This window comes from Falco punctatus, assembly GCF_963210335.1.
Source record: "Falco punctatus genome assembly, chromosome: 1".
Taxonomy (NCBI): Eukaryota; Metazoa; Chordata; class Aves; order Falconiformes; family Falconidae; genus Falco; species Falco punctatus.
This window is the reverse complement of record NC_137580.1, coordinates 96,751,565-96,779,387: the sequence shown is the minus strand read 5'-3', so window position 1 is coordinate 96,779,387 and position 27,823 is coordinate 96,751,565. Positions and strand designations below refer to the sequence as shown.

Here is a 27,823-nt window from a genome sequence, read left to right as displayed (position 1 = left end):
TCAGGGAAAGAAAACCGTGGGGCTTGCATAGGAGTTGGACTGGTTCCTCCTGTCACCTTGGCTCTTCCCCTCCCTTCCGAAGAGCTGCTCCGCTCCCTGGAGCTGCGAGAGCGTGGGCTGCGGGAGGGCTTGGGCTTGGCACAGCCTACAACTGCCTTCAGCTGCTACGGCGGCGTTACTATTCATCCATTTTTAGATATGCATGTCAAGTCCGATTTGGCTTGCCATCACTTGTGTGATTGAGGGGCTGATGGGCTGGTGAGCCCAGCCGGGAAGGGGAGCAGAGGAAGCACTGATGCTAAAAGCCGGCGCAGATGGTTGCTCAGGAATGGACACGCTTCCTTAAAACTGCTCAGAGGATGCTTGAATAAGGAATAGACGCTTCTGCTCCTGGAGTGCCTGACCAGTAGCTTCTCCTGGTGATTGGGCTGTGAAGATCTGAGAAATGCAAAGTGCTGTGAGGTGCTTGTGATCTTGGCTCTTGAAGGATGGCAGAGGATTGCGGGAGCATGTATCCCAGCGGAACCAAAACACACTAGACGGGGATGCTGCAGACCAGCCTGCTGTGGTGGGGTTTGAAGCTTGTGTGGCAGGAAGGGTCTCTCTGCTCCATGGTGGGAAGGGGCTTTAAGAAAGGAGATGCAAGTCAGAGGTGCTCAGCTGGTCCACAGCAAAGCTGTGCTCTAGAGGGCTGAGTGGGGTGAGCGGGGAGCTTTGGTGCTGCCTGCCCCGCTGCCAGGATATGAGCTGCTGGGGCAATCAGCAGTGCGATTGATGTTGCTTTTTCCATCTGCAAATACCGGTTCCTTAAAAGAGGAATTCTGGATAAAGCTTTCATGGAGTTATCCCAAAGAGTGGAGGAAAAGGAAGAAAAAGAGCTGCGCCGCTGGCTATGAAACAGCCTGGCAGTTGTGCCAGGTGGCTCTGCTAGGTGGTGGCGATGCGGGGACCCAGCACCGGCTCATTCCCATGGGGAATAAAAACATTTCAAAGCCTCAAAGCTTCTCACCAGACCGAGCCCTCGTGCTGGGCTGCCCTCCCCCACCCCACCCCCCCGCTGTGGGCTGGCACACAGCATAGGGCACCAGCTGCCTCCCAGTGCTGAGGCTTGATAAACTTTGTGGGGTATTTATAGCTTTTTCCCAAATGCGATGCTCTGAAAGCAGGAGGACGTAGCAGATTTGTTGGCAGGGTGGGAGCTCGTGTTCGGGGGGCTGATAGCATCGCTTCAGGAGGGTTAAAAACGCAGCAGCTGTGATTTCTCCGAGCTGCCGTGGTCTGTTGGCATTACCTATAGCTCATTGCCCGTAGCACAAGATTCCCCTTGGTGGCTTCTAGGGCATTTCTATTTTTCTTCTCATTCCTCGCTTTCATCCTACAGCCATTTCCTTTAGCTCCTGCCAAAACCCAAGTGTCTCCTTTGCGTCTATGCGGGTGGGAAACCTTCTGGCTCCAGGTGTGCAAATTGGAATTAATTTATTTGTGGGGAGGAGTGTTAGTGTGCATCAGCTGCAGGGTTTGAGGTGCTTTGTCCGCCCCGCACCATTGCTGAGGTGCCTCCAAAAGGCATCAAGGATCACAGACACTTCGCTGCACTTGGGTTACTGCCAGGTTGGGATGGCTGGACCAAACCCATGTGCCAGCATCAGTGTGACACTGGCTGCAGGTTGCTGCGGGTGCCTGGCACCAGTGACAAGCCACAGAGCTGCTGGGGAACCCAGCTGCCTCCTGACCAGGAAGCAGGTGTTCCCATCAGTTTGTTGCCTTTTTTTTTTGTTCTTTTTTTTTTTTTTTTTTTGATTTCTGCCCCCCTTTTTTTTTCTTGGTGGCTGAGAGCAAGCAAGACGAGAGCAAAGCACATCTGGGAAGCCCTACAGCCTTGGATTTCCCTCCAGTTGTGAGGTGGCCATGGCAAGAGATGAAATTTTTTTTCTTTAACATCTGGATTGCCCCTGTGTCTGCTGCGGTACCGATACTGGTGCTGCGCTGCCTGTTCTGGAAAGCAGCATGGGGGACGGGAGGTGACCTGGGGTTTTGCCATTGATTATTTTGCAGAGCGACATCTGCTTTCTCTTCCTCATTTGGGACCTAGAATGCATTTGTTTCACTCAAAACAAAACCTTAAAAGCCCCTCTGGTCACCCAGCTGCTTTCATGTGAGGCTGGGTGCCATCACTCCTGTAACTGCAGCCATCGGGGACCGTGGCTGGGCATCTTCTCGGTGTGGACCTCGCCTGTCCATGGGCATTCTGCAGTTACCAGGCTGATCCCATAAATAGTGGGGGTGAAGTGCAGTGCTGGACCTGTGTGGGTGGGCCACAAGGATGTCACCCAGGGGGACACGGCATGGAAACCCCTTGCAGTGCTGTGTTTCGGGGTTTGCCATCAGTGGGGACATGCTTATCCCACTCCTGGCCCAAAAAGGGGGAGCAGCAGCTGGAAAAATACTTCTGCTTTCCAGCACGGTGGAGGAAGGGGTGCCTGGCTACGGGTACCTCAGCAAGCCCCTGCGTGCCCTGCTGCCCTCCTGTGTCCCCTCCCAAGGCTGTGCTTCATCCCTTCTGGCTTAGTGGCCTCAGGCAGGTGACTTGCGCTCTTCGTGCGTGGCCAGCGGTGTTGGAGCAGGGCTCCCTCCCTGGCACTGGGGCTTCGGTTGCTGAACCCATCGCCCCAGGTGCTGGAGGGTGCTCAGCAGAAGGTGCGGTGGGTGGGCAGAGCCCTACTGGGTGAGAGTCCCAGCTTCACCGGAGACGTTGGGTCTGGAGGGGAGAAGCCTGAGGGCACCCAATGGCCTGTTTTGAGAATTTCCCTTTGGGTTGGTCCCAGACCCTGGCGCGTATCCACGTCCTAATGAACTCTCTTTCTCTAAGCGACTTGAGTCACGCTGTGCCTGAGCAGCCATTGAGGGACAGGCCTGGAGGAGCTGCCCTTCCTGGGCACGTCTGAGCTCCCTCTCTCCCTCTGCCCTTTCAGGAACAGAAATTTTGCCAGCGCTATGACCAGCTGATGGAGGCCTGGGAAAAAAAAGTGGAGCGCATTGAAAATAACCCCCGGCGCCGTGCCAAAGAGAGCAAAGTGCGGGAATACTATGAGAAGCAATTCCCGGAGATCCGGAAGCAGCGGGAACTGCAAGAGCGCATGCAGAGGTTAGAGGAGAAGCGGTAGGAAGGGGCTGAGCTGGTATCGGACAGCCTTTCTTTTTTCTTTGGGGATGGATGTGGGATTTGGTTGTGGGAGGAGTGGGCTGGGATGGCTCTCAGTCCCTTTTCTCCCCTTCTAGTCAAAGGCAGAAGCCAGCAAAGGAGCAGCTGTGCTACTTTTTCCCCAGGGTGGCTCAGCACAGAGCTAAGAGAGAAGGAAAAATGTCAGGAATGTGGTTGTTGCCTCCCCTCTGCTGCTGATCTCCTGGCTGGCCACCTCCCAGCAAGGTGCAGCTCCCTTGTGCCGGCTGCCTGGCGGGATGGCACTAATTACTGCCTTACTGGTGGGCCCAAATTAAGATGTATGAGACTTGCAGATGCATTTGGTGATGCTGATGATTTAATACATACGCATGCTTTGATCAGAGCATGGGCAGGGTGAAGAAACATCTGCAGAGGTTCTAGGAATGACCACAAATGATACGAAGGGAGCAAAATGTCTCACTGAGAGGGAGGTCCCCTGCCTCTCCCATCCCCTGTCCATTTTCTCCTCCTCATTGGAAGTGCAACTGAGGTCACATTGTTTCCTGCCAGGAGGTGACACGATGTCATGATCTCCACCCCTCTTGCTAAAAACTCCCTGTCCTTCCCATTTCAGCACAGGGCCACCTGATGCGTGCAGAACCCAAACCCTTCTGCCAGCATCCTATCCTTGTGCCCTGCTAACAGCTGGATGGGTCCAAATTTCCTGATCAGTGTCCTTATTTTTTCTGAAAGAGAAGGGGAGAAATGGTACTGAGAAATGTTTTCATTTTTGACCTGCTTAAAAAGAAAAGTTTTAATTCTTTGGGGCATGTGGCAGTTACGCTGGGTGATGTTGGGGGGGATAGATGTCGGTGGCTGGTTTTGATTTCAAAGTTCCTGCAGCATTTGCAAACCAGATGTGGTGGTACAGCACTGACACCTTTATGCCATTGCTGTGGTGCCATGAACAGGAGAAAATACGGGGGAGAGTATGGTTGGGTATGAAATGTCCTTCTATTGTAGCGATCCTGGAAGCTGGCACAGGTGAGGAAGGTGGTTTGAGGCTGTCGAGCCAGGGGACACAGGGGACAGTGCTCTCCAGGCAGGAATAAGTGCTGTCAGAGCCCACAGGGCTGCAGCAGGAGCCATTCACACAGCGTGGGATGAGGTGGCCTGGGTGGGATGTGGGGAGAACACCATTACGGAGGCCAACAAGGAGGACAGCAGAGCCGTCGTGAATGTGGTTTGCTGGTTATGACGTGGAGCGGCAGTGTTTGAGTGTTTGACTGCCCTTTCCCAGCAGGGTAGGACAGAGGGGCAGTGGCGGGCTCTCCATGTCAGCTGCACGCAGCGAGCACGAGGTGTCAGAAATCATCGACGGGCTCTCAGAACAAGAGGTGAGACTGGGTTGTCCTTTCTCCTTCTTTTTACCCCTCACTTTGCTCTTCTCTGAGGAAGGCAGGAGGAGAGTACTGCCAGCTCCCACGGTGAAATCCAATACTAAATCCCACTAACTTCAGGCCACGCTGAGGCTGGGGAGGTTGCCATGATGCCTAATACGCTTTCTGGACAGGATCCAAAGTGAGGTGTTCATTTAACACCCAGCAGCATCTTTCCAGCCACCTGAGAGACGTAATGGAGCTGTGCAATGGTTCTGCAGGAGCAGAACACGGCGCAAAGTGCCCCAGGAGCTGGCGGCTGGTGGGTAGTGTTTATTGGCATCCAGCTGCCTCTTAAGGACCTGAAACCCCAGCACGCTGCTCAGCCCGGGGAGCACCCCACAAACCCCTCCTGGCTGTTGGTTTAAACTGGAAGTGGAGGTGGGAAGGGAACCGGCGCCCTGGCTGCCGGGTGGAGGGGTTTTTCTGTTTCGTTTTGGTTTGAATGGGCTGTGCGGCTTGACACAGGGGAATCCTATGGAATGAATGGTTTGTACATGAGCCAGTTGGCCCACATCTTCTGGGAGTGCTCCATTCATCTTGAAACATCCCCGTGACCTTGGCTTCGTTTGGATCTGGTTTCACAAGGGTTCCACTCTCTTGGCACGGAGACGAGCTGCAGTGAATGGATTGCATTTGGGAGGGGAGAGCAGACATTGCCCAGCAATAGCTGAGATGTTTGCTGCCTGTGCGCCGCCGTTTGCTCCCTGCCCTGGGTCCCGGGCAGTTTGCTGTTAGCCAGTCAAGGTAACAACCCAGAGGACATGGATCTCAGGAGCAGAGGGAAACATACAGCTCTGCGGAGGTCGTGGCCAAGGGGAGCGTTAGCCAGTTGCCTCCAACCTCCTGCACAGTGTGCTGCTAAATTCCACCCTGACAGCCTTCTGCTGAGCCCCGAGGCGCAGCTTGGCTTGTCTCAAAGGCAGACCTTCAGAGCTCCCAGCCCTTCCACAGGGCTGGATGGAGCAGGGAGGTGAGAGCTGGGGAGCATCGCTGCTGGCGGGGGCCAGCTCTTTGCCCCGGTGCATTGCTGGAGAGGGGAGAGGTCTGGCTGCCCGCTGGTGGGCTGTATCTGCACGGCTCAGCACCCCCAGACCCTGCGGGGCGAAAGCAGAGGCTGTGTGATCTCAGCTCCTGCCAGCTGCCTCCCTGCCTGCCCTGGCTCTGCCCAGGGCTCGCACCTTCAGCCGGGGCAGTCTGTGGCACTCAGGGTCGATGCCCTGGCTGCAAGCTGTCCCCAGCCTCCCACAGTGAGATGACACCCTCAGGGCATCTGAAGAAGCCAGCTGCTAAACATGAGGTGCCCTAGTGCAGATGAGAGCGTGATGAAGGGAGTTGAAGCATCCTTGTCTGTGTGGAGAGCTGTGTTTTGGGAAGACGAGGTTGGGTCTGATCAGTTGTAGTGGGGAAGCAGAGCGGTGCTGGGCAGGGCTGGGTTGGCTGCTTGCTGGAAGGATTGGACATGACTGTTCTCCCAGGAACCAGCATCTAGCTGGAAATTAACACAGCAGCACTTGAGACCTGGCCTTCCTGGGTCAAGGGTTGGAATTTGTGTCTGACCAGTGCCATTTCAGGTGACAGGGAGGACTCAGAGTGATGGTGCTGCTAGCAATGAGAGAGGGTGGCCAGAGCATCCCTGCATCCCTACGAGGCAGACCCGTGCCAGAGGACCACCAGCAGCTCAGCTGAAGGCATAGTCCTGGCATTTGGGCAGGGGACAGCACCTATGAGATGTCTGTCGCATTGGCCATTCTGGGCACACTGGTTTCCTTAAGTATTTGCAACAGTCTGTCCTGTCCTGGTGTGCAGCCAGGGCTCTGGATGAACAGGCTGGAGTAAAGGCATCAGATTATGTCCCAGGGTGTTGCAGTAAGAGGAAAGAAAGGAATGATGGCCCCATTGTGGTGACATTTAAAGCCTGAAAAAATACTAAGGTTTCCCGTGGAAGGGAAACACGACGTCTCCCTCTGCCCACCCTTTCAGAAAGCTTTGCTGAGCTGATCCGCTTCCCTCGCAATTTGGGGTGGGGGGGCCGAACCCCATGTGGCCACAGCTTTGATGGCTGGGAAGGGGTTTGCATTCCCTGTGCCACCGTGGCTTTGACTTGCCTCTCATCATGGTCAAGAGCGATTTTGCTTAAGTCAGAAATTTCCATGTGGTATCTTAAGGCCTTTTATTTCAAAATGAAAGATTAATTGTTTCCTGGCTGACAGCGATAGCCTCTTTCAGCATTTAATTTACAATTACTCTAGCAATAAAGCTGTCTAGTGCTCGCTTTTGAATTCTTCTGTTCCTCCGCCTGTCCTTTCCTCTTGAACATCTGTCCCCTTCGGTTCCCGCGGGCCCATGGTGCTGACCAACTGTTCTCTCTGTTTTCCCCAAAGAACCTGGAGAAGCAGATGCGCCAGCTCGCCGTCATCCCGCCCATGCTCTACGATGCCGACCAGCAGCGCATCAAATTCATCAACATGAACGGCCTCATGGATGACCCCATGAAGGTCTACAAGGACCGGCAGGTGATGAACATGTGGAGTGAGCAGGAGAAGGAGACCTTCCGGGAAAAGTGAGTGTATCCCACACCTCTCGCTGTGCAGCCCTGGGGAAGCGCGGACAGGACCTGTGCGGTGCTTTGGCTGGGACCCCAGCACGCTAAGGCATCAGTTTCCCAAGGGCTTGCCTTGCCCCCCAGGGATGCAGCCACAGTTGCTGTGTTGCCTTGGGCCTGGGCACAAGGTGATGCACCTGCACAGGAACCTCAGGCCTTTCTGTGTGGTTGGGGGGTGGTGCCTGCCCACAGAAGTGTGGGAACCACTGCTTGTGACAGGGTGAGAACTGGAAGTTTTTCTGCTTCGGCATCCCCAGTTGAACCAGCCAGTTTAAGGATAACACCAGTGAAACCCAATGCTCCATGCACTGTTACATTTTGAATTTACATGCTGTCCTTTGGGCACTGTGTGTCCAGGGGGATTCTCAGGGCCATCAGCATCCAGCCCCGCGCCATATAGACCCCCTCAGGCTGCAGCTTCCAGCTGGTGCCCATCCCTCAGCACTCCATCCTGCCGTCTGCAGGATTTGCCACCAGCTGCTGTTTCCCTGGATGCATTCCCACATCGGACACATGCAAACTCTGGCTGCAATGCTTTCTCCTGTTTGCAAACACTACTTGGGAACAGCTTCACTTTATCAACTGAGATCACTTGAGGGACTGCTGATCCCTTCCCTGGGTACCACTGTGCTGTCAGCCAAGCTGTGAGTCCCAGCTCAGTCTCACATCCAGGCTCCCCTGTATCTCATAGCTCAGGTGTGTTTGCGTGGAGGACCAGAGCATCCTTGGTGCCCCCAGTGTGCTGTGTCTGTGAAAACAGAGCTGGGGTTGAGCTTCCAGCAGGGTGAGCTCTGCTAGGGCTCGCTGCTGTGGACATGCTGGACGCGGAGGTATGTGGGTGTGCCAGGGTCACCTCATCCCTTGCAGCAGCACCGCCTTAGTCTGGCCTCTGGATGATCACAGGATGGCTCCATGGATTACCAGCAGGCCCATGGCCAGCCATGCTGGAAGCCTCTCCATGTCCCGAATCCCTCCTCCCGTCCCTGCTCGTGATGCCTCCTGTTTGCAGCTGAAATAACTAATTGCCAAGATGGACCGAAAAAGAACAAAACAAGCAAACCGGCTCCAAGCCTTTGGTAGAGGAGAATCCTCATTGCTAATTAGCCTTAAAATGTGACACTCCAAACAGCCAGCCTTGCCCACAAATGACGCAAAGGCTAATTACTTGGTCTTTAATGGCTGGGCCATGCCTGGCTAATGGGGCTGGAAGAATCCACACCCAACTCCTGCATCCTGCTGTGCACGTTGGTTTCTATGTCATCACCGTGGGTGATACAGAGCTCGGGGCATAAATACAGCAGGATTTCAGGGCTCTCACAAAGCTCATTTTAAGAGGTTGGTACTTAGGAGCTGTGAGGAGGACCAAGGGAGTCCTGCCCCAGCTCTTGCCCGGGTCCCGATGTGCAGGTAGCTGAGCTGCCCGGCGTGCTGCAGCTTCTGGCCTGGGTTTTTCAGGTGAACCAGAGTTGTGTCATCTATGATTGTGACCCAGAACTGGCCTCTTGCTGAGACCATGAAAACCTGATGCAACCTTGTGTTCAGCCCTGATGGCAGGAGGAAACAGCCAGGCACTGCAAGGCCGGCAGGCTGCAGGTCTGAACTATTTTAGCTATCAAAACGTAACCATGAGGAAGAGGTTGATTTGATTTGCTTCTGGGCAGGGTTTCAGGTCTCTCCATTGAGAGCCTATCGCTAGCCTGCTCCCAGGGGCGCTGTTTTGCTGGTGAAGGAGGAGGAATGGCTGTGGTACGCCTTTATCCCACTTGGGCATCGAGGTCCTGTCATGCTGGGCAATGTGAGAACGCAGCATCCATCCCTCCTCATGGGAGCATGGCCTGGCCCGTGGAAAACACTGGATTGTGTGTGCATTGCCCCTGACCCTGCATTAGCATCATTGATAACGTGGCCTTGAAACCCCTGTTGCTTGGTCACCCCTTGGTTTGTGCTGCGTACAGCATGACGAGGCAGCTCCAGCTCTGCCCTGATCCCAGCCTGGCTGACCAGCCCAGCTGCTTTGCTTTTCCTTTTTTTTTTTTTTTTTTTTTTTTTTTTTTGTTGTTGTTGTTCCCCTAGCATTTCTGGTTTCTTTTTTTCTTATTTATTCATGTATCTTGGGGGGAATCTCCCTTGGTGTCTGTGTTGTATCTGGTGGGTAAGTTTTACCCTTCAAGATGCTTGATGGTGGAAAGGTTGCAGCTGCCCCTGGGGTAGAGACTAGGGACCCCCAATAAGCGCCCGTGGATTGTGCTGCCTTTGCTGTCCGTGCTCCCATGTCCCCTCCATCGCAGACTGTCACCCACAAAAGCCTCATGCTGGCTAGATGAGGTCCCCTCGCTCTGGTAACTGGTTACAGTGACAGGGTTCTTGCAGCGCTACCCAAACCAGGTGGCAGTCCTGTATCACGAAAGGCACCAGCGTGTGGGTGACAGCACCACGTTCTGCTGCTGTGGCTGGAGCCGGTCAGACCCTCAGCGCCCTGACCCTGAGTTTGGCAGTGGGGCTGAGCAGCACAGGAGGAGAGAGCTCAGCCAGCAGCACCGGGGGAATCGCCAGCAGGACTGGAGGCACCACGCTGCTCAGAGTCTCCCGCCTGCATTACACCCACACCACAGCTCACCCACCTTTTGCCTCCGGTCAGTTTCCCCAGGGCAAAGATCCGTCAGCTCCTGGGAGCTGGCAGAGCTGCACGTGCCACATGGGGCTGGCCTGGCCGTGGCTCACCGGGGCAGTGCCCGTGCTGGTGGCAGCCTCTCCGCTGGGGCCAGCGCTGTGCCTCAGCCCTGGCACAAAGCCATCGCTCGCTGGGCTCCCTACGCTTTGGTGAGACCCCAGTTAACTATCCTCCTGCCAGCAGGAGCACCTCCTGCCAAGGGCTTGCTGGCCTTCGATGCTTCCCACGAGCTCGGCGAAGGGATGCGTTGAAGGAGGCATCTCTGTGCCAGGGCACAGCTCCCCCTCGGTGAGCGATGCACCCTCCCGGGCTGCTGGAGCAATGGGCGAGCCTGCTGACAGCTCCTCTGCTTGCTGGGCAGGAGACGGCGTTCCTCAGAGCCACTGTGCCACTGGGGATCTCTTGAGCAACTTGGTGACCTGGCAGCTCTGTGCTTTCTCCTGGGGTTTGGGTTTCCCTTCCCATCCTTTGCAGCTGCTTCCGACAGCGCAGCTGGGCTTGGGGTCCTGCTCAGCGGCAGAGACAGCCCCCGCCATGCTGCAGGGTGCTTCTGCACGGCCATCGACGGCGATTCCTCGCCCTTCCCTTGTCAAATCCTGTGGCCTTGGCCAGGCACGCGGCTGGCCTCTGTGCCTGTCCTGCTGATGCATGGGGTGGCCATGGCATCAAGCAGGGTGACAGGCAGCTGTCAGGCACTGCCAGCCCCTCTGCCCTGTCCCACCCCATGATGAACATCTGTGCGTTGAAGCTCCCAACTAGCCCGGCCCCACTGGGCTAAATTTGAAGTTCCTGTCTTTCTGGGAAGCTGAGCAGCAGACAAATATTTTCTCAACCCCCTGAGTCCCTTGGGGAGCTGGGCCTCGCTGCTCCAGGCATGTGAGGCACGGCAGCCCAGCGGTGAGGGAGGTCAGAGCTGGCACCCATACTAACCCTCTCCCTCTTGCTCCCACAGGTTCATGCAGCATCCGAAGAACTTCGGCCTGATCGCCTCATTTCTGGACAGGAAGGTAAGCCTCGCTGCCTGGCATTAACCTGCCTCGCACCCTCTCGTCTCGTCTCCCTTCGGTGCTGAAGCAGCCAGGGGATGCTGGGCACCTGCAGGCGGGGGTGGTTCAGAGCCCCAGGGATGGTCCAGACACCTCCCGGCTCCCTGCAGAGACAGGGACTGAGTCAGCTGCGGAGAGCCAGGGAGCGCAGAGCCGCAGGATGTGCAAACGCATCCAGCCTGGCGCGGAGGCGTTGCAGCCCACCCCATGGTCTGCCTGGGGGAGCTGCTTCCCAGCATCTCCCGCGCTCCCACAGGCATTCTGCACCAGCCAGGCTGTCGCACTGGGGGTGGGTGGGTGCCCGGCTGCCCAGCACAAAGCAGAGGGGTCCCTTCTTTGCTCAGGGAGGGCGATCCTGAGGGTGGCCCGAGTCCCATTTCATCCAGCAGTTCAGGTTTGTGTCATGTAAACGCACACAGCTCCCCTCAGTGTTTGGGAATAGTTTGCTTGCAGGAGGGCCTGACCTTTCCCAAGCCTGTGTTGTGCTTCCTGGACTTTGCCTTTTTGGTGTTATTTGGGCTGATGGAAGAAAGGTTTGGAACAGAGATCTGAAGGAAGAGCGAGCCTCTAGTCCCGTTCTGAGCAAGGCCAGGTACCTTCTGTGGGACAGGCCACCCGGGCAGATCCTGGACAGACCCAGCCTGGAAAGACAGCAATGGTCCACGGGCTTTCCTGAGCAGAAAACATTTGAGAGCTGCTGCTTCTCTGGTCCCTGCAGTTAGTTGCATCCTCTGCCTGTCTCGTGCTGTGTTTCATCCACGCAGCATCCACTCGCTCTGGGGGAACCATTCTGTTTTCAGGGGGGCAGCCTGCAGCAGCCTAACTTATTCTGGGATTCTGCATCACTCGGGTTGGGGCTGTAACTTCCAGGACCTTGACTTCCCTGTCCAAAGCAGCCAGCAAGCAAAGGCCAGCGGCAACCTCATGCTGCTGCTGTTGTCGTAAGATACCAGGCTCTTTGCAGCCTTTCCCACTTGTTAAAGCCGAAAGCGGTGCGACTTGGATGATGCTCACAATCCAGTCTGTGTTCCAAGCTGTAAAATGTCTTCTAATTTTATTTGTACTCATTTGTAAATCAGGCTGTAATTATGATACAGAACACATCCATTATCCTGTTGGAGAGAGATGCAAAGTATGGCTCAATGTAATGAATTAATAGATTTTTAAATTGCATTATAAAAAAATAGTGATCTTAGCCCTTGGAACAGATGACTGTAAGTTTTTGTGTTCGCATGAGTGTGTGTAATCAGGGCTAGATTAGAAAGAGATCCAATTAACACTTTAAAGTTGCAATCTGTTTTTGCAAATGGTTCCACTCCGCACACAGGGATGTAGGGAGAGCCCAGCCCCCGTGCTGCACCGCTGTGAGCATGCAGCAGCACCCCGCTCCTGGGCGCGCTCAGGCATGATGGGTCTGTAGGATTATGTCTGTTCATGCAACCACCTGCCCTGTATGTGAAGGTGTAGCCCCAGACCAGTTTTCAGGTGGCCACCCAGTTCAGCCAAGGACTTTTCCCAGCGTGGCACGCTCTGTGCTGTTCAGGAGCAGACTGTGTCCCAGCCACGGCTCCCTATTTTCCTACCGTGTCTGATCTGGGATGGTGCTTGTGGAGCTGACTGCTGGAGTTGGAGCTGGGATGGCAGCTCCTGAGCACTGGGATCCCTGTCCACGAGAAAGTCACGTGCACTCAAGCCAGCAAGCTTAACAGCTGGAAATAAAACTAGCCGACAGCCGTGTGGCAGGTTGTGCCTCGCATCACCGCAACAGAGGGTGGCAGGCGGCTCTCCTTCCTCTGCCTTTAGTTGCCACAGTCATCTGGGGTCAGCCCTTCCCCTGCTTTGCTGCCAGCGTGGGGTGCTCTCTTCTCTGCACCCCCACCTCCATCGACGCACCTGCGGGCTGGCCCAGATTTGTCCCTTGGAGGAGCTGAGCCTTTTGACTGGGACAATATGCATTGTCCCCCTCTTCCAGATCCACTTCCAGGCTTTGGGAGGGAGGTGCGGGGAAGCCAGTTTGGGTTGCGGATCTTCAGAAGCAGCAGGAGACCTGGTGGTGGCCTGAACGGCTCCTGGGAGCCTGTGCGTCAGCGGTGCAAGGGACTGGCACCTCCCATTCCCTGACTTGCCTGTGTCGTTGCAGACAGTGGCAGACTGTGTCCTGTACTACTACCTGACCAAGAAGAATGAGAATTACAAGAACCTTGTAAGAAGGAATTACCGGCGGCGTGGGAAGAGCCAGGTAAGAGCTGGAGGCGCACCTGGAAGCGTCCTCCCTCGGGCTGAGCAAGGAGCTGCAGTGCTTTGCGCTCGCAGCTTCCCGGCAGCGCTTTCCCTGAGCACCCCAAATGCTTCTTCCCCCTCCCCACCCCCACCCTCCTCAGATGGAGATCTTGCTTGCAGACTGTGATGGGGCTGTGGTTTTGCTCTGTGTAGCTTTTCAGAACATGCTGTTTTCTGGCAGCTGATATTTGTCCGCCCCTGTGCCAAGGTCACGGTAGCTTTAAAAAAATCAAACAACAAACCTAAGATGCTCAACAAAGGGGATGGAGTGAGTCCAGAAAACCTGGTCCGCCCGTCAGGAGTAGCGCAGGGTTGCCCATGCAGCCTGTGGCTCGGTGCAAGAGCTGAGTGGGGCCTGTTTCTCTCTTCCCTCTCCTGGGAAGCTGGGTGAGGGTGCTCCTGCCTTGCAGAGCCTGTCCAAGGCTGTTCCTGCGGGCACAGGCACGGGAGGAGACCGGCTTGGGTGGGAGCGACTTCTGGCGACCACCTGAGAAGAGGCATATAAACCTGTCTGAAGTGCTGCAGGGTGTCTGGGGTCCCCACCGGAGCTGGCAGATTTGGCACTGAAGCTAGAGGAGACCCTTAAGCCTTTGGTTAAGGGCCAGGCAGGTACCTAGGGCACCGTGGGGTGGCTGAGGTAGGTGACTGAATCAACCCTCGCCATTACCGTGGCCAAGATGCAAATCTGGATGTGGCCATGGTGGTGGTGCTGCTGATACCATGATACCCGGGTACCCAGATAAGCACTAACCTTGTGGGCAGGTACCAAAGGTCCTGCTGGTGGATCCCCAGGTCCACAAAGTGAACAATTATCCATGTCATGAGGAGAGTGAGGTGACAACAAAGGGAGTATCTCTCCAGATAACGTGGGGATAGGGATGGAAAAACTGGCCTGGCCCGTGGCACCGCTGACATCAGCAGCTCCTCACGCTGCATGGCCATAAAAAGCAGCGCTCGGGTCTGGATCCTGATGGAGAGGCAGATAGGTAGCCTCGCTCCAATTTGATTTCTGCAGCATTAAGACATCAGAATAGCTAGCACATGACGAATGTCATGGATGGGGCCCAATTTTCCCTTCTTTTTTTTCAGAGACATTAGAGATGGATAAAGCCCTATTAGATTATCCAGTCCCTCTCCCAGCAAACACAGGGTGGTTCCCTCCAGTACATTTTTATAGTGTTTACCATGGTCTGTTTTGTTAGATCACAGCAACTAGAACATGAGGCCACATTTGTTTCTTGTTAGCGGTGGAGACATTTAGCACGGCTCATTCTGGTTTCAATGTTAAGTTGAGCAAGTGTGGAGGGAGAGAGGCAATCTAACGCTTGGCACCTACCTTTCTGCCCCAGCAGCCACAGACCTGCCCATCCTGCAGCCAGCAGGTACTATTTGTGGTTTGGTTTTTAAAAATCTCCAAAGCATCGCTAGCTGCAGAATTTCCCACCACGTTTTCCTTTGCTTATGAGTCTGGTCCAGCTTGGGCAGTGGAGGTTGTGTGCTGCCATTTGGAGCCTTGTTCAGTGCCAGCCTTTGGAAGCAGGGACTTGCTGCGCTGACCAGAGTAAAAGGCAGGACTGTTTTTGCAAGTAGGAGCTGGTAATATTTGTAAATCATTAAGAGGGAGGCTGCCAGACATGGAAGGGCACGGATTGCATCTCCACTGGGGCAGATGTCGACCAGAACGTGGATTTTGAAAGAAGAGCCAGATCCAGGAGTCTGGGGGGAAGGGGAAGCAGTGGATATTTCCCATTACTTTTGGATGCTCAGGTGGAAGGTGGGATGTTCAGACAAGCTTCAAGAGCCAAGGGCTGGCTGCACAAATAGCGGTAGGAGAGAGGTGCAGAACAAGAGTTGCTGCATATGATCCAGCCTGAAAGAGCTCTCCCCCAGAGGTCTCAGGGGGTCTTGAGACGCACGCTTTGTGCTGGGGTATACCTGCAGTATTTCTGTATGTCGCTTGCATCCGTGTCCTGTGAGGCTGCGTGCAGAGGAGCGCTGGAAGAACTGGTGTGCAGGCTTGGGAAGGATGTGCTGCTGCGGAGGGAGGCAGTGCTGGGGAGAGAGTTGGTTTAGGGTGGCATTTTAAGGTAATGAAGGGAGGAATGCGTCGTTAAAATCCTGCCAGAAGCTGGCGGGAGAGGTGAAGCATCTCCCTTGCACCCCTTCACGGAGCCAGGGTCTCCCCTGAGCACGGTGCTGATGGGACCGCTTCCACGGGCCAGGCTGGGTCAGCACAGGCTGCACAGACAAGCAGGTCCGGTACTGGCTGGGATTTTTGCTTGGTGAGTCTCTTTTCGGAAGCTGCTCAAATTCTGCCTCTGCATGCAGAAAGTGTGCTCCTTTGGGAGGAACTGGTCTGGGAGGCTCAGCTGTGGCTCTCTGCTTGTTCTCAGGGGGTCCTGGGTTGTTTTTAACCCCGTGCAGGTCCCTCAACCTGTTGCCTGTGTGTCCTCGCAAAGAGTCAGAGCTGTGGCTGGGGACTGGCAGTGCTGGGCTGCCCCAGTGCTGGGGGCTCTGCCTCACTTACTTTCCCAGTCTCAGCCACCAGTGGTGGTGATGGGGTGAAGGGTGGGAGACATGGTGGGACAGCGCGGGGACGGGCGTCATGCAGGGGAGAGACGGGGCTGCGCACGCACTGGGAGACGTGGCGCCGCGTTCCCAGCACTGCCCGTGCTCTGAGCACGGATTTTCCTGCTGGTAAGGGTTCAAGCAGTTAAAAAGCCCAAAGTGAGATTTAATTGATGTAGAGGAGAGGTCGCCTTTTGTGTCGGATGAGAGGAGCGAATGAGGTCTGATACAAACAGCATTTCAAGTGGCCCTATGCTGTTTTCTCGCTCTTTTTCTCACGGAGGGGTTGGTGGTCTTATTTGCTCTTGGAGGCTGCAGGGAGCTTGAGAGTAAAGTGGAGATAATTACACGTAGAAATAAAGCTGCTCTGGTGTCAAGATTATCATTGTGGCCTACTTATTAAAAGTCCATTAAAAAATAAGAATCCCACTGCTCCCTGGCTGATGGTCCCCTGGCAAAGGATATTCCTCATAAAGCTGCTACTTATTGCTAAAAATCTCCTGCCAAGACTGGGGACTTCACATGATTCTGCTTCCAGTTGGTCAGAAAATCGAGCAGCCGCCTGCTCCAAGGCAGGGCGCACGGTCCCGGCACACCGCCTTCATCAGTGCTGATGAATGAAAGGCGTACGCATCTGATGGATCATTATGCATAATACTGAGGCTCCTGAGATGAAGGTCCTTGCTAAAATAATCCTCTGTGTTCAGGTTTGGAAAATGCCATTTAACCCTGCAAGGGGGAGGGGGGAATCAATGGGAAGAGGAATAACTTTCAAGTGTGTCATTTCTCGCTGGAGAAAAAATTTTAAAAAAAGTTTGTGTCGTGGTAAAACAATCTGATCCAATATTCAGTGTACAGTAATAAGCATTAATTTGCATGAGCTTGTAATGAAAGGCCCTTGCACGGATGTGTCGCCGGGGGGACTGTTGCAGTTGCTCTTCAGGGTATTTCAAAGAGCATCTCTCTGTGAACATCCCTAGTTCTGTAGCAGGGAGCACCAAAAATGAAGCTAGGCAATTAGCGCCATGTGCAAGCTGTTCAGCCGGGCTGTGGTAGCGCAAGTGTTGGGCTGAAGCGGTGCTGGAAGAGAAGTGATGCTATTTCAACATAATTATTCTGTGTGGAGTGCGGGGTTTTTATTCCAGAATAGGTTTGCTTTGATTTTGGAGTAGCGTCACCCACATGGCAGTGGAGCGGCCACGGTATGCCAGTTATAATTCCTGTGGTGGTGCCGGTAGATTCCTGGGGAGAAGCCGTGGGGCTCCCACGCGGTGCGGGGATGGGGAGGCGGGTGGCCATCCCAGCAGGCAAAGCTGCCGATGCTCTCGATGCTCTCGCTGGCCGTGGCGATGGGCAGCCAGAGGAGCCGCCTGCCCGCCGTGGGGATGACTCAGAGGTGGATGAAGTCATATGCCGCGGTGGATGGACACAGCCCACAGGACGTGCCGTCATGCCCCAGTCCCCCTCGGCGCTGCTGTCAGACAGCACTCGAGTATTCCCCAGCGCAAAGGCCCCGTGGGGTGGTGCTGACGCTTGTGAGGACTCGCTTGGTGGCACCTGGGGGGACCGGAGCTGCCTGGACCCCCCCTTCCTCCTCCGGAGAGCGGTGGCAGGGCGGGGGCTGCGGCGTGACCTGGCCGGGCAGCCGGTGCGATCCCCTGCCAGGGCTGACAGCCTTTCCCAGGCCCACCCTCTTCCCTTGCCCCCTGCCAAAACCCAAATCGAATTATTCGTCCCGCCAGCTGTCCCGCCCTCCCCAAACACAAACCATTCCCCTCGCCGGCGCGGATAAACAGCCCCAGCCTGGATTTTTATAAACAAGCCCGTGACTTTTCTCACAGAAGCACCATTGCAGTCGGCGGAGGCCGTGGGGGCTTGGGCTGCCGGACAGCCGCTGCCTGCCCCTGGCCCCACAGCTCCTTGCAGCCCGTCCCGGCCACCCCGCAGCCTCGCCGTGCTGTCACCTCTCCCCCCGCTGCCAGAATCGGATCCGGAGCTCAGCACACTGCTTCTTCCATGGCAAACTGCGCCTGTGCCCCCGCTCCGCTAACCACAGGGGCTAACAAGATGAATGATACTTCTTTCTGGGAAGCATTCAATTTTCATCAATCTGGGGAGTAGCTTCTTGTTAGCGACAAAGGATTTGACAATTTCTCTTTCAGATGTGCGGAGATACTTGTCATATCCTGGTTTAATAATGCAGCACATCATACGGAAACAGCCCTGGATGTGGGCAGTGAACTTGGCTGCCACAAATACCAATAAATTATTCTGTAAGCATTTAAGCCTGTGCTGACTGGAGCACTGTATTTTAGAGAGGACTGAAATTATCTGCGGAGCAGGCAGGGGCAGTCCGTAAGGGAGCAGTTTGCCTGGCTGAATGATGCCTGGGATGTCGGTGCTGGGGCATGGGCTCATCGTCTGTTGATGGGATGTTGGTGCGAGCCCTGCTCGCTGTCCTGTCCCTCGGCTCTGCCCCATCCTGCCGTCGCATATGGGCTGGGCCGGGACAGCTGGGACACAAAATGATGGAACTTGGCTCGTTTTCTGGCCAGGTCTGCAGTGTGACAGCACTGCTGGTGGCTGGAGTAACCTGCCCGGCCAGGCTGAGGCCACAAGACCCATAGAAGTTGTCAAACTTGGCCAGACCCCATGGTCCTGGTCCTGCTTGAGTGCAGCCTCATGGGGAGAAAAGACTTGCAGAGCGCTTATCCCTTGGGTGCTCGTGTATGTGCAGTTGGTACAGGCTCTCACTCTAAATCTATCTCCTTGTAGCCAAAAACAATCCAGACAAAAGCAGCTAACCCCCAGAATCCTCCAAAGTGGTCCAAAACCATCTTCATGGAAAGCAGCAGGCTTCCCGTGAGCATGGTGGGTGTTTGGAGGCAGCAGGTCCTGCTCAGCAGCTGATGGAATACAACCTGCAAAGAAACCAGTTCCTATCAGGGAAAGTGGTTGTTTCTGGGAAAACACCCATCTCTCATGCTTTTCCTACAGCTCAGCGTAGCTTGGGCCCTTCCCAGTTCACAGGGCAGCCTGACAGCAGTGCTGGGGACATCACAGGTGAAGGCTGGGGGTCTGCAGCCTGTCCCGTACTTTGCTGAGTGCTCTCTACCAGGCCCTGCATTCGTCTCCATGCCTTGAAATGGGAACATCTCCTGCCCTCACCGGCATGCTTTGATTGCCCAGTACCAAACGTGTGGATGGGGCTGGTAAGGGGCTGTCACCCAGTGGCCAGCGCTGTGCTGTCACGGGTGAGGTTGAGCATTGGGGTGCCGGCGCAGAGGAGGTGGGTTAGGTGTGAGAGCCTGTGGCGTTCCAGCTATCAGTCCTGCAACCCTCCATTAGTGCCTGCTCTTTCAGGCTAGGAGGCTCCCCCAGGCTGTCCCGGTAAGGTGCATCATGCCCGTTCCCCCGTATCGAGGGTGTTGTGGCTTTCCCGCAGCCCTGCCACCCTTCCAGGCAGGGCAGTTGGGCAAACACAATGGAAACTTGCATTCCTGAAATCCCAGTTGCAGTTTTGGGGGTGATTAAACGGGAACGATGTGGCCATATTTGGGAAAAGAATCGAAGGATGCAGTGCTGCAGGAGGATGGCTGCTCGGTCCCTGGGTCCCAGCACGGCCTCACGAGCTGCTGACAGCACAAGGGACAAGCTGCGGGTTTGGAGCGGGGACGGCCACCGGCAGGCAGGAATGTGCAGCCCCTTCCCTCCAGGGTAGTGCTGGCATGGGCTGCTGATGGACCACTTGGTGACGGACCCTTGGGCCACCACAGCCAGGCTCTTCCGTGCAGCTTGACCGCGTCTGTGGTTAGCCATAATAAAACAGTCACTTAAAAGTGACGTGGAACCCCCCCATCCGCTTGGCCCCAGAGTTCAGACTCGTGTTTCTCCAGCAGCAGGTTGATGTGTCCTCCTGGCGAGTGCTCCACCGCACCTGTACCCACGTGAGTACTGCTCAGGATGGGGGTTTGGGATCCAGGTCCCAACTGGGGGACCTGCAGCAGCTTTGCAGCAGGACGGGAAGTGATAGAAGCAGTTGGATTTTAGGATGAGTTATCTGTTGTGATCCAGGTTTGACTGGGAATAGACAGGAAATAGGTCACATCGTTGCTAAGTTGCTTTTAAAAAGCAACTAACGTAAGTACAGCTGCAAATCCTGGAGAAAGCTGTTTCTGCGAAGATACAGGGCTTGCTTTGCCCTCAGCGCATCTGTGGTGTGCACGGATGCTGCTCTGCATCCCGTGAGCTGCCGACCCGACACCTTCCTTTGTTGGCAGGGCTTGGGGGGGTCGGCATGTGGCCAGGGGGCTGTGAGCAGGGGGGAGTGGGGTAAAGCAAACCACAAGGAAGAGAAAACACATGTTCCCTGCCTGGGACAGAGTGGGGACTCATCTCCACCGCTTCCAAACGTTACGCTCTCTTCCCCTCGGGTCATTTTCCCTTCACGAGCAATCAAATCACTTTTTAAAAAACTCAGCAGCAACCCAGAAAAGAAACATTTCCTCTTATGGAAAAGCCCTCAGTGATTTAAGCAGGGATCCGAGTGAGCAGGGTCCTGTAAAAACCACTTCTGTGCTTTGCTGAGATGGAGTGAGTGGTGGGAAGGCACCAGCGCCAGCTGGGCTGGGCTGAGCTGCACAGGGGCCACTGCCAGGAAGAGCCCTGTGCCCAGCAGGCTCCCGAGATGTGCCCACGCTGCGGTGGGTGCACTGGCCATGGCTGTGCTGTGGCCTGGCGAGTGGTGCTGCAGCATCTGGCACCTGCGGTCCCGCAGCCAGCCCCTCTCCTTGTCCCCCACATGCTGCTTGTCCCCTGGACCAGCAGCCTGGGAGGTGGCACGGGGCTTTCCTGTGGCACGGCAGAGCAGCCCAGCTGTGGCTGCCAGCACTTTGCTGCTGGCACTGGCTGTGTTTTGTGGCCTGTGGTGCCGGAGAGCTGGTGAGTGTGCATGGGGCCTGTTCTGTGCCTCCTGGGATGCTGGGCATGGCCCTGGTGCTGTCAGTCTCTGCCATGTCATGATTGCTGTCTTGCAGAGTTTGTTGTTTCCCGGCGGAGGAGCAGCACAGCTCCGGGCCATCGTGGTCGGAGCTGAACCAAGCGAGCCCCATGCTCCCTATCATTGTTATCAAATCTGAGCCCAGCCCTTTGATTTTTCGACTTGCTTCTGCAGCCAACAGCATCAAGCCCAGCCCGGGGATGCGAGCAATCAAAGCTAAGTCGCCGGCAGACATTCCTCTTCCTCTCCTTGTTGTTTTGGCAGCGGCTTGTTTTGCTTTGTGGTTTCTCCCATGAGCAGAGGGTGCCATGCGCGGTCGTGAGAAGCCAGGCTGCATGGCGGTGGGTGGCAGCAAGGGCTGAGGCGTTCCAGACCACTGGATTGGAGGCTCCAGGCCCTGGGAGTCAGTTCTGTGATACAGACGTGTAATTTTAAGCCATCCTCCCCACGCTCTGTATCCAGCCTGCCTCCGAGGTATGGGGAGGGAGATGTGTGGAGCAGCATCTCTGGTGGCTGCTTTGCATCAGGGCTCAGTAGTGGGTGCCTCTACCTCTGCTGCAGCCTTGGCGAGCGGGGAAGGATGCTCTGTGGGAGACCGTGGGCAGTGGGGTGGCTAAAGAGGAGGCTGGTGCTGCGGGCACTTGGAAGCTGCATCCCTGCCCTGGCTGTCGCTGGTGTGACCGGCCAGAGGGAGAGTTTGAAAGCAGGTGGAAGGATGGATGTGGGTGGTGGAGAGAGGCCAGGATGTTCCCAAGCCACGGCTGCATGGTGCCACCCTGCTCCTGGCAGATGCTCTGTGCAGCATCCCGCAAGGCCGGGGAGCAGTGTGGGAGCCAGGTGCTGAGCCCGGCCGGTGGTGCTGCAAAAAGCGCAGTGCCAACTGCCCCGTGGTGCCGGTCCCGGCCCCCGCAGCATGCTTGGGCAATGCCAGCAGGCAGCCGTGCACACAGGGCCATGGCAGGCGTGCTGGGGCTCCTGGAGAAGCAGCAAAGTGAAGCCTAGGCGTTCCTGGCCAGCATAGCTTAGGTCTTTTGTCTTTAGCTTATCTCGAGCTGGTTTTAATTTGCAACTCCCTGATTGCGTGCAGTGACCTCGGCCTGAGCCTGCTCTGCAGCTGAGTGCCCCTGGAGAACATCATAAATGCCATTGATCTGAAGTCACCCACAGGGGAAGCGAAGAGCTGGCGCCCTGCACGCAGGAGAGGCGGCACGGCCGGGGGGGCGCTCCCGGCTGCCGGAGGGGACAGGGCTCATGCCGGCAGGGTGCAGCTCTGTCGAGGCAGCCTTTGGTGTGACGTGGTGGGGAGAGGGTTGGCAGGAGTCACTGCGCTGCCGCAGTGAGCTTGCAAAGCCGCCTTCGAGCAAAAACCCCGGAGCTGGCTGCCTGCGGTACCTCAGGATGGGCTTGAGCGGCACCAAAGCGGTTGCCTCGCAGCTTGGCCGGGCACGAGTGGCTCCCTCTGCACGCAGGGGCAGGGGCTCGTGGTTTGCTCCTTCCTGAAGTAAGGAGCAAACCGGAGCTGGTGGTCTCTGTGGTGTGTTTGTCTTCCGTAAGGGCCCAGGGCAGCCGTGATGATGGCAGTAGAGGTGACGCACCTGCTGGCAGCCAAATGGCATCCCCTGTGCAGCCAATCTGGCCTGGAAACCTGGTGTGAGAGAGAGGGATGTCTCCTGGGCTCGGGGATGGGCTGGCGCAGTGCCATTGCTGTGGGTCCCCACGGCCGTGCCCACCAGCAAGCAGCGTGGCCGGGGGTGGCGGGAGCTGGTGGCCCTGTGGCAGGAACAGGACTGCTGGGGCTGAGCTCAGCTAAACGTCACGGGGAGAATTGCTGGGAAATGGTGGCTGTGCCTGTCCCTGGCAGGAGCAGGGCTGGGGAACGGAGCCGTGCCCGCTACGGTGGTGGTGTGGTGTGTGTTTGGAGGGTGCAGGGAGTGAGGAGGGGGCACAGGGGGAGGACGTGGGTGCCTCAGTGGCAACGTGCACGGTCCGGTGGCTATCGGGGGGGATGCCCTGCGGACAGCGAGGGACCGGTGGCACAGCCTCCGGCACATCTTGCCGCAGAGGGGATGGCAGGAGTGGTCGTTTTCCGGCAGTTTGCAAGTTTGGAAAATAAATAACCCTGCGCTGTAGGTTAATTTGGCATCCTGGCGGATTAATCACGCTGGCTGCAGCCAGCACTGAGAGCCCCGGTGACGAGAGCTGTGGTTTATAGATGATGATTCATCGACTCGACTTCGAGCGACCACGTTATTCCAGCAGATTGCAAAATCATAAGAGGAATGTTGTGGTTAGTTTACGGCTTAACTATGCAAATCGTCAGGAAACCTTCAGAGCCCGAGAGCGGGAGGCGCAGCGCGCCGGGCCGGCGGGGCGCGGAGCAGGGGCCGCCCGCGGGCTGCGGGGCGCGGGGAGGTGAGTGCGGGGGGCTGCGGGGCGGGGGGCGGCTCGCGGGGGGTGGTGGTGGGGGGTGGGAGCTGCCCCCCGGGGCAGGCAGTGTGCGGCGGAGGAAGTGAACGGAGTGGGAGGAGCCGCACCTGCCCGCGCCGGGCCCGGCTGCGGCGGGACGTGTGCTGAGCCGGGCCGTGCTCAGCGCGGCCGCCACCTGCCCGGCAGCGGGGGGGGACCTCAGCGCCCCCCGAGCGGGCTTTGCCCCAGCGCCCCCGGAGCCGGGCTTTGGGGCGCCGGGGGGCGGGGACGGGGGGGGCTCCCTCCTCCTCCCCCTCCCCTCCCGGGGCACAGGGGGGCTGAGGCGGGGGTAGGCCGCCCCTCGCCGGGGGCTCGGAGCAGGCGCATCCCGCGGGTGCTTTGTGTCCCGGGCCCTTTTTTTGAAATAAACAGGATGTGTCGGCAGCGGGGCCGGGCGATGCTGGGGAGGAAGGGCGGGCCGGCAGGCACAGCCTCTGGCCTGGGCGGGAGGGGGGGGGACGGGACGGGACAGGGGACAGCCCTGCTCTCTGCCACAGCCGTGGCCCCCGGCCCTGGGCACGGCCCCCGGCCGCCTTGGGCGAGGTGGGGGAGCTCGGATCTGCTTTCCCCCTGGGAGCTGGGCAGCCTCATCCCGGGCGTGTGTGTGTGTGTGTGTGTGTGTGTGTGTGTGTGTGTGTAGGGATGCAGGCTGGAGTTCGCTGGGAGCCTGGCAGCATCCCTGGTGTGGGCGCGGGCTGACCCACCTGCCGGCCCACCTCTAACCAGGGCAGCCTGAATCACCGGGAGCATGGGCTGGTCACTGGGGAAGCATTTCCTGGCCTGTCACGCATTGGGATGGCGTCCCGTCCCTTGAATCATCCAGAGCTGGGCCCGATCCAACGCTAAGAATAGCCTGCGGGGGCAGCTGGCTGCTGGGCGTGGGGCACTGGCCAGCGCGGGGGTCCTGGCTGTGCCCCCACGAGCTGAGCCTTGGGGCAGAGCACATAGCATGGATGGGCTGAGGCAGCTGCTGCGGTTGGTCCCTGATGGGTGTCCCACCTCCCTTTTCTGCTTGCCGTTTGTAGCTGAGCTCTGGCATGGCTGCGTTTGGGACCCTTGGGTGCCTGTGCCCCCCCCTCAACCCCCACGGCTCTGGGGCTTCAGCCAGCCCTGCAGCACGTACCCCCTCCCTGGGGTGTAAGGTGGCATTTGGGAGCTTGGCCGTCCCTGGAGGTGGCTCCTGGGGTGGCCAGGGGGTGGCCTACTGTGCACCCGCGCCGTAGCACTGAACATACGCCGTCACCGTGTGCTTGCCAGGGTTCCAAGCGGCATTTGGCTGGGAGTCTTCTGTGGATGAAGATGCGAGCACAGCCATGGGTGGAGCTGGGGACAGCGCTCCCCACTGTGCCCTCATGGTGACAATGCTGCCCAATTGAGGCATGTCATTTGGGTGAGGGAGGGCTGGCAGGTGACAGCAATCCTGACACCCATGTCCTGTGCAGCTGTGCGCAGGGTGCTGCACCCGCCTGGCTCTGGCTGCTGGCATCGGGCACCCTCCGTGGCCCGAGCAGGGCAATCACTAGAGGGCATCCTTGGATCGAGATGCTCCTCTGCGGTGGGAGAAGCCCTACGGTGACATCCGGCTAGGCTGGGCTTGAAACCCCTGGGAGCAGAGGGGTGCACAGTGGCCCGCTGAAGCTAGGCCAGCAGGGTTTGCCCATCCTTTGCATGCCGGAGCTCGGCAGACACCGGTCTGGGGAAGAACCTGTGTTGCAGCATGAGCCACCACGGCTGCTCGCACTGCTCCCTGCCCTTCCAGCCCAGCTTCTGCAGGCTGGCACGGAGAGCTTGGTAGCATTGCTGCGTCCCAGCCTGTTCCTCTGAGGAAGAGCTGCCATGGCTGCTCGGAGTGATAGCCCCCTGGTTCAAATGAGCGGGAAGATGAGATGATGCTGAAATTTCCCTTGGGAGCCCATGGCAGCCTGATGCTGGGGTAGGGACTTGGTGGTTGTGGCTAGATTTAGGGCTGGAGGAGAGCTGAGCTTATGCTCTGGGGAGCTGGGATCTCTAGGATGCAGGGTTTCCCCCATGCCTCAAAAGAAAACATTCACGAGGGTGGTAGAAATACTGCAAAACTCATCTGGGCTCCCCTCCCTTGCCAAAGCGCTGGGTGAAGGGAATGTGGGTGGGTGCGGGGTTGGGCAGAGCCTGCCCTGCTCACTGCCTGGCCCTCAGAGGTCACAGCCCTCATCTTGTGGGTGTTTGTCTGGGATGAACCCACCCTCGGGGCTCACCACGGTGTGACTCAGGGAGTCACAGAGTTCAGGGCAGTGTTGGGGAAGCGTACGTGATGGATGCTCCTTGCTCCTCTGTGGCCAGTGCAGGCAGCCTCCCGGTCCCACAGAGCTGCTGGCTGCCCCCTCCTTCTCCTGGGATTTGGGGGCTGGCGAGGGCAGTGCCTGGCACGCTGGGCCAGGTGCTGCAGGAGACAGCCTGTTCCCTAAGCTTAGAGATTTATGGACTTTGGAAAATCTTAAGCGACCGAGTGCTCATCCCAACTGTTTCCCGGCTTCCTTTCCCTGGATCCTCCCAGCCTTGCATCCCACAGAGCCGTTCCTGGGGGTGGGATGGGGGTGTGAGCTCCAGGTGTGTTCTGCACGTGTGCCGGCACGGAGGTGCCCCAGGGGCTGGCCAAGCCTGCCATGCATGTGCTGCCGAGGGGGTCCTGGTGGCACAGCTGCCTCCCCCCTGTACAAGGAAGAACCAAAAGTCGGCGGGGTTTCGGTGATGGCAGTGCCTGTGTTTCAAGGACTTGTGTTGAACTGGGGCCCAAAAGAATCAGCAGCTTTCTCATTAAACTGCTCCAAAGCTTCTTTTGACAGCTCCATAGTCATTTAGCACTAGCCCGTGGGGGCAGAGGGTTTATCTGGCAACCAGTGCCACTGCTGCAGGGATGCTTATGTCCCAGGTGGCCTCCCAGTTCCTGCGGGTGGGGGACAGGCCAGCCCCGCTGGCTCAAGGGATGCGGGGACACCTCATCTGCACTTGTCGAATGGCTGCGTGCCAGCCAGATCAGACCACCTGGGATCCTGCTTTCTGCTGATAAATCCACTTTAAGGCAATTTCCCATCACTGAACCCTTTCCTGAGGGGTGGTGGAAGCCCTGTAGCTTGGGCAAGGGCCGGGGGAGCCTGCATGGGTTTCCTGGAGCAAGCAGCCTTGTATTAGCTGGGAGCAAGATGGTTTAATAAATCATTTCCGTCTCTAATTTTTACTTCTCTATGAAATGCCTCTCGTGTGCTGGTTGCCAGAGGGAAGGGAGGTCAGGGGAACCAGGCCTCCCCAGCATCCTCCTTCCTGCAGCTGTTGAAACAAGATCCAGAACTATTATTATCACTGTGTCCCTCCCTCGGGTACCGCAGCGCCTTCAGTCCGAGCGACAGCAGCAGCGATGTTGGGGCGGTTGGGTGCATGGCCTCCACCAAGTGAGCAGGGAGCCGGGCATCTTCCCTTCTCCCTGATACAGGGCCATAAAATGTCCCTGAGGGCCATGTCAGGTGCTTAGGAAAAAGATCACAGCTTTGGTATCACTGAGCCTCGGGGCATCTCTGGTGTCCCTTCATGCTCCAGCAAAATGCTTCCCACCAGCTGTAAATCGCGACTGATGTTGCTAAGCGGTCAGCTGCAGGGAACGGGGAGGGGGTTGTTCTCACCTCCCTGCCTTTCCCGGTGTCAGGTCCCTGCTTGCTGCCCGACCCCTGGGGAGCTGTTGGGGCTGTCCCACTGCCTGGGACAGGAGCCAGAGTGTGGCTGCCATGCCTGATCCCAAGCTACCCCTGATCTCCCCGGAGAGCTCTTGGCCACCGTGGTCTCTGTAAACGCCCTACCCGTGTCCCCTGCCTGCAGCGCCTTCTCCTCCTGGCTGCTTGCCCCCCGGCATTGTGTCCACACGTTTGTTTAGGTTGGCCCAGGTGCTGCCTGCCATGTATCCGCCTCAGCACGGAGGGGTTGTTTTATTTTACGTCCCTTGTTTTGCAGCAGCAGCAGCAAATGCCCCGGAGCAGCCAAGAAGAGAAAGATGAAAAAGAGAAAGAAAAGGAGAAGGAGGGAGAAAAGGAGGAAGACAAGCAGGAAACTGAAAATGACAAAGAAGAACTGACAAAGTAAGGACAGCCCTCCCTGTCTGGCTTGCCTCCCTCTCCAGTGAGGGTTGGGGCTGCGGCGGTGGGATGCAGTGGTGGGATGTGGTGGTGGGATGCAGTGCTGGGACACGGCGTGATCCAGGGCTGCCTGACCCCGTGCAGGACCATGTGTGCCCACCTCACCTCTGCAGGGACAGAAGGGCAGAGCCTGTTCTCCTCTTCATCCCTCTCCCCTGCTGCTCCCAAACTGGGAAAACAACTCTGATAAGCTTTTTTCTTTTAATATATATAAACCAAATTAACCAGCGAAGCCCTTCTAATCCTCCGGTTTGTTTTGTTGCGAGAGCCTCTGGGAGTCAGAGGAGCAATCCAGGCGCAGCCGAGCACGGCGCTTCACCTTTAGCATTATTGATGTCAATGTGAGCACTCCCAGATGAAGGGCTGCGGCTAGCCCTGCCTCCCTTGTACCGAATGGGGAGCATCAGAGCCGTGGTGGGGAAAGGT

The 27,823-nt window shown here is 57.1% G+C and overlaps 1 protein-coding gene across 15 annotated transcripts in view; it reads left to right on the top strand.

Annotated features, from left to right (window-relative positions):
• The window catches only part of NCOR2 (nuclear receptor corepressor 2), a 252,056-nt gene that overhangs the window by 162,438 nt on the left and 61,795 nt on the right, over positions 1–27,823 (top strand). For 10 of the 15 annotated variants that reach the window (XM_080369496.1, XM_080369507.1, XM_080369494.1 and 7 more), the window contains 6 exons: positions 2,973–3,160; positions 4,464–4,560; positions 6,987–7,165; positions 10,831–10,885; positions 13,065–13,163; positions 27,216–27,340. In XM_080369496.1, coding sequence (XP_080225622.1) covers positions 2,973–3,160; positions 4,464–4,560; positions 6,987–7,165; positions 10,831–10,885; positions 13,065–13,163; positions 27,216–27,340 — 743 coding nt within the window. The remainder of the gene's footprint in view (positions 1–2,972; positions 3,161–4,463; positions 4,561–6,986; positions 7,166–10,830; positions 10,886–13,064; positions 13,164–27,215; positions 27,341–27,823) is intronic. The other 5 variants (XM_080369506.1, XM_080369500.1, XM_080369504.1 and 2 more) reach the window with 4 other exon arrangements.